This window comes from Nicotiana sylvestris, chromosome 2 (genome assembly GCF_000393655.2).
Source record: "Nicotiana sylvestris chromosome 2, ASM39365v2, whole genome shotgun sequence".
Classification (NCBI taxonomy): domain Eukaryota; kingdom Viridiplantae; phylum Streptophyta; class Magnoliopsida; order Solanales; family Solanaceae; genus Nicotiana; species Nicotiana sylvestris.
The window spans coordinates 43,400,835-43,405,160 of NC_091058.1; the positions used below are offsets into that span (position 1 = coordinate 43,400,835).

The following is a 4,326-nucleotide window of genomic DNA, read 5'->3' on the forward strand; positions in this document are numbered from 1 at the left end:
CTAGAATCTCTGGTTCAGGGTTCAAGAATTCGAGCTTAGAATAATTGTTATATTTGGCTTTATTTATTATCTGATTTTTATTATATGATTGGGCTTAAATGTGCAAAATGATGCTTTTTACCGCTTTGATATTATTTGAACTGTATATATAAACTGTGCCGAAACCTTCTCTTCTCTCTCTTGAGGAGTGCACGCTGGTCGTGACTTCTTTCTGTTAGTGTCATATACCAAAATAGAACGAGGATTCGGAGGAGTTGCAAAACCGGATGACCCTTTGGTTACCGGTACACAGCTCCCATCCTCGGCTCGAGTTGTCCGCTCGGGTAAGCCAGGTCTAGAACAAACACCTACGTTTTAAAACTTAGTATAACAAAGCCTCATGCCGGATCCCTAGTAGGAACGCTTATTTGCATCATGTGAATTTGACTTAGGGGACTCAACACAGGGGTTGAGTCCGTCTAGGACTAGCAACCTGAAATGAAAAGACCATCCTGCTGCATCCTGTTTGCTTTATGCATTTATTTGCTTCAGACTTGCATGCTGACCGGCTTCGAAAAATTTGGAATATTGGAAAATTGTGAAAAAAAAGGAGTGAAGTAACAGTGTAGAGAGTTAATTGCCTATTTTAGAAAAACCAATACTGTCGAAATTCTGCCGAAATTTTTGAAAAAAATAATAAAAAGAAAATATTCTTTTTTATATAGTTTGTTTCACTCAAAAAAAAAGCAAAAGAAAAAATAGAAAAATAGTCTTTTATTTTTGGTTTGGAAAATAGGTTGGTCCTTGTTTGTGACAAAAAAAAAGAGTCTTTGTTTTGTCTTATTTTCAAAATAGAAGAGGAAAAATAGCTTGTCGTGTCATGAAAAATAAAAAAAAATTGGTTTATAGTCTCTGCCCGAACTACGCCAGTTTGATTCTCGCAGGGTGTGAGATACGTAGGCAACCCCCATCGGGTACAACTTTCCCTTTTGCAAAAATAGGCAAAAAATGTCAAAACCTCAATTCTTCGTCATAAAGAAGTCAGGCGACTCCATTCTTGACAAATGGCCAAATGTCCCTAAAAAGACGCCGGAAGGCTGTTTTTGCAAGAACGCTGCCCTTGCTCATTTTTTTAGGGTTTCGTCCGGTTGGTAAAACACAGCCTTTAAATCTGCTTCAAAGTGCTGAAAGGCCGTATTGACAAGATCGGAGTTTTATTTAAATGTGCGTCAATTTTGATTTATTTTTTCTTTGAGTCCCACGAGTCCTAATCACCCCAAACCAACGTGCAGAATGAGCACATGTCCAAGTTTGCCGGTAACAGTTAGGAGCAAGATACCTTTGGAGTTGCGCTTGTGGTGGGAGGATTTGGAAAAGTCAGAGCAAGACAAGATCAAACTGCATCTGGGAGGTCTGACCAGTTTGTTGAATGTCAGGCCCAGATGCGACATCATAAAGGCTTTGGTTACATTTTGGGACCCGGCCCACAATGTATTCCACTTCTCGGATTTTGAACTCACCCCAACCTTAGAAGAGGTAGCAGGCTATATGGACGTTACTGAGGGGTTAAGGCACAAATATCTGATCGCTCCGAGAGCCGTAAATTCGCACAAGTTCATGGATCTACTGAAGATAAGCAAGGGAGTCCTGTACTCTAAATTGGATAGGGGTTTTTCTACTCTGCAATTCACATACCAGAGGTATGGGTATATAGGAGGGTTCGATGATCCGGAAAGTGGTGTTTGCAGCAGAGGGAATCGGACAAAGTGGGATGAACATAGGCGGTTCGCCTTCATGGTAGCGTTCTTGGGCATTGTGGTGTTTCCTCGGAAAGATAGAAATATTGATTTAAAGGTGGCTGGAATCGTCAAGGTCCTGATTACCAACAACAAAAGCACGCTTGCTCCTATAATAGTGTTCGAGATATACCGAGCTCTCACAGCCTGTAAAGCCGGGGCAGATTTCTTCGAAGGATGCAATTTGTTACTGCAGATGTGGATGATCGAGCACTTATGTCATCATCCTCAGTGTATGCGTTATATATCTACGAACGAAGGTTGCATCGAAGGATATAACCTGAGGGTTTCAGGGCTCAAATTACTGGAAGGGTTTGAAGACTGGGTATCCTATCTCCGTGCCATCACCGCAGTACAAATAGATTGGACATTGGGTTGGCTTCCTATTGAAGAAATTGTGTATATGCCCGCCACTGGTCCTTACTTCCTCTTAATGGGACTCAGAGGTATTCAGCCTTATGCACCTTACCGGGTGATGAGACAATTGGGAAGATGTCAGGTGGTACACCCAGACGAAGATCTCAGTATTTATGCAGTCGAGGTCAGCAACGACGACCAATTTCATGAAAAGACAGTTCGTTATATATGGAGCGAATGCCAGTATTTGTCGGCGAATACTCGAGTGTGTGACCTATCCAGGGGTGAAGTCTCACCTGCTTATCTCGTTTGGCATAGAAGGAAGAGCACTGCGAGAGACGAACCAGAACGGCCAACCAAAAGACCTCACCTCCAAGATTTTGTTGAGTCATCTCAAGAACAATGGGGCTGGCTTGTAAAAGAAGAAAACTACATGGCAGAAATAGGCAAGCTGAAACAACAGATTAGGGACCGGGAATTTGAAAACGATGTGCAAGTTGCTGCCGACAAAGGGGAAAAGAACAAGTTGGCCCAACAAAACAAGGCCCTGAGAGCCCGAATCCGCCAAGAGAGAAAGAATGTCGGTGACCAACAGAAAAATCGGTCCAATGAGAGATTGATAGCAGAGCTGAGGAGCCAGATCAACAAAAGCCGAGAGGACTTGGAAAGATCTGAAGCTTGCATAGCGAGAATGTGGGTCAGATGGGCAAAATGTACAATGGCCCGGAGAAAGCATCTGCAACAAGTCATAAGGGATTCTGAAATAAGCATCGGACTATTAAGAGAAACGAACTCCACTCTTCAGGAGCGAATCTTTAAACAAGCCCGAGATGCCCAAACTGACAGAAGGCGTTGTTATGATGTGATGGCCAGAATGGAAAAACAAATGGAGAGATTCCAGGATCGACTCGCCGACAATGCTCAAGCACTAAGACTGAAAAACCGGCAAATAGAGCAGTTATTCAGGGAAAGGGACAACATCCGAAGTAGGATTGACGATATTGGGCACTACATTTACATGAGATGCTTGGCATGTGAGCAAATGCCTCGTGATACCCTACTCACCTCCGTCATGGGCTACGTTCACCGGATCATGAATGAGTTGAAAAGCTTACAAAGGGGTCTCACACCAAAGCCCGCGGAAAGGCCGAACGATGCCTCGCGAGCACCTGAGTTGAAATCCTTAATATATCCCTAGTTCGAGTCTAGTTTGTTGACTTTATGGGTCCGTTATCTTCCCATATGTTGTTTTCTTTTCTTTTCATCGAGGTAGGTTAAGAATTTTGGAATCTGTACTATTGTTGTTCTTTGTTTAAAATAAGTAGTTTGTAATAGCAAATTTTGGTGATGAATTGAATGATTCCAAAAGAATTTTGTGTCTTTACTTTGTGGCAGAACTACGCCCGGTCTGATTCACGCAGGGACGTGATACGTAGACAATCCACATAAGATTCGACCGCCACTAAAAAGAAAGAAAAAGAAAAAAGAAGAAAGAAAGAAAAAGGAAAAAAGAAAAGAATAATAGAGAGAAAACGGGGGGTTCCCAAAACACTTTAAAGGCACAAATAAAGCAAACCGGGATGACGCATGCGGTTGAAGCAAAAACATGTTAGAAATGGTTAACTGCTTAGGAGCATTGCATCCCCAACGTGCTATTACCAAATCTGTTAAACTCTAATGCTAACAAGTTTGTTATTTTCCACAAATACCAGACAATTAGTTGTTAAAGCATTCTGGCAACACATCCTTATCAAACCAGATCCAAGGGACCTATACCTATAATCATGACTACTTTAGAAAATAGTGTCGAGGAAGAAAGGCCAGTAAGCCAGTTGCTGAAAGAGGCAATGGAGAAGATAGAGAGGATGGGATTGGAGATGAATGCGATGCAGTTAGCCTTGGCTAAAGTACAAAAGAGCCCTGAACCACCCGTTGCTCTTACACCAGGGCATATGCCGGAATACCTTCACTCTGGCCCTTCAACAAGACTCCCAAATTACCGCTATTATCAGGAGAGAAGCCCCTATGATTCCCAAGCTCCACCACCCCATCAACATCTCCCAACACCAAATGTTCCCACTTTTATGGGACCCACACCACCCACACTGCAAAGATCAACTAGTGAGCCGTTGTTTCAGGCTCACGATGTGCAGTACTATCCCCCTGAACCCACATTCAATGCACCAGAACCCCA

At 42.7% G+C, this 4,326-nt stretch overlaps 1 protein-coding gene across 1 annotated transcript; it reads left to right on the plus strand.

Moving 5' to 3' along the window:
• Positions 1-2,250: 2,250 nt before the first annotated feature.
• Positions 2,251-3,330, plus strand: LOC138884642 (uncharacterized). The gene has a single exon (XM_070165654.1). It carries the CDS (start codon positions 2,251-2,253, stop codon positions 3,328-3,330), a length of 1,080 nt encoding a protein of 359 aa, XP_070021755.1.
• The last annotated feature ends 996 nt before the right edge of the window (positions 3,331-4,326 follow it).

Bases quoted from the DNA above. Each gene is read 5' to 3' on its own strand.
- LOC138884642 (XM_070165654.1), top strand. From the start codon at position 2,251: ATGAGACAATTGGGAAGATGTCAGGTGGTACACCCAGACGAAGATCTC.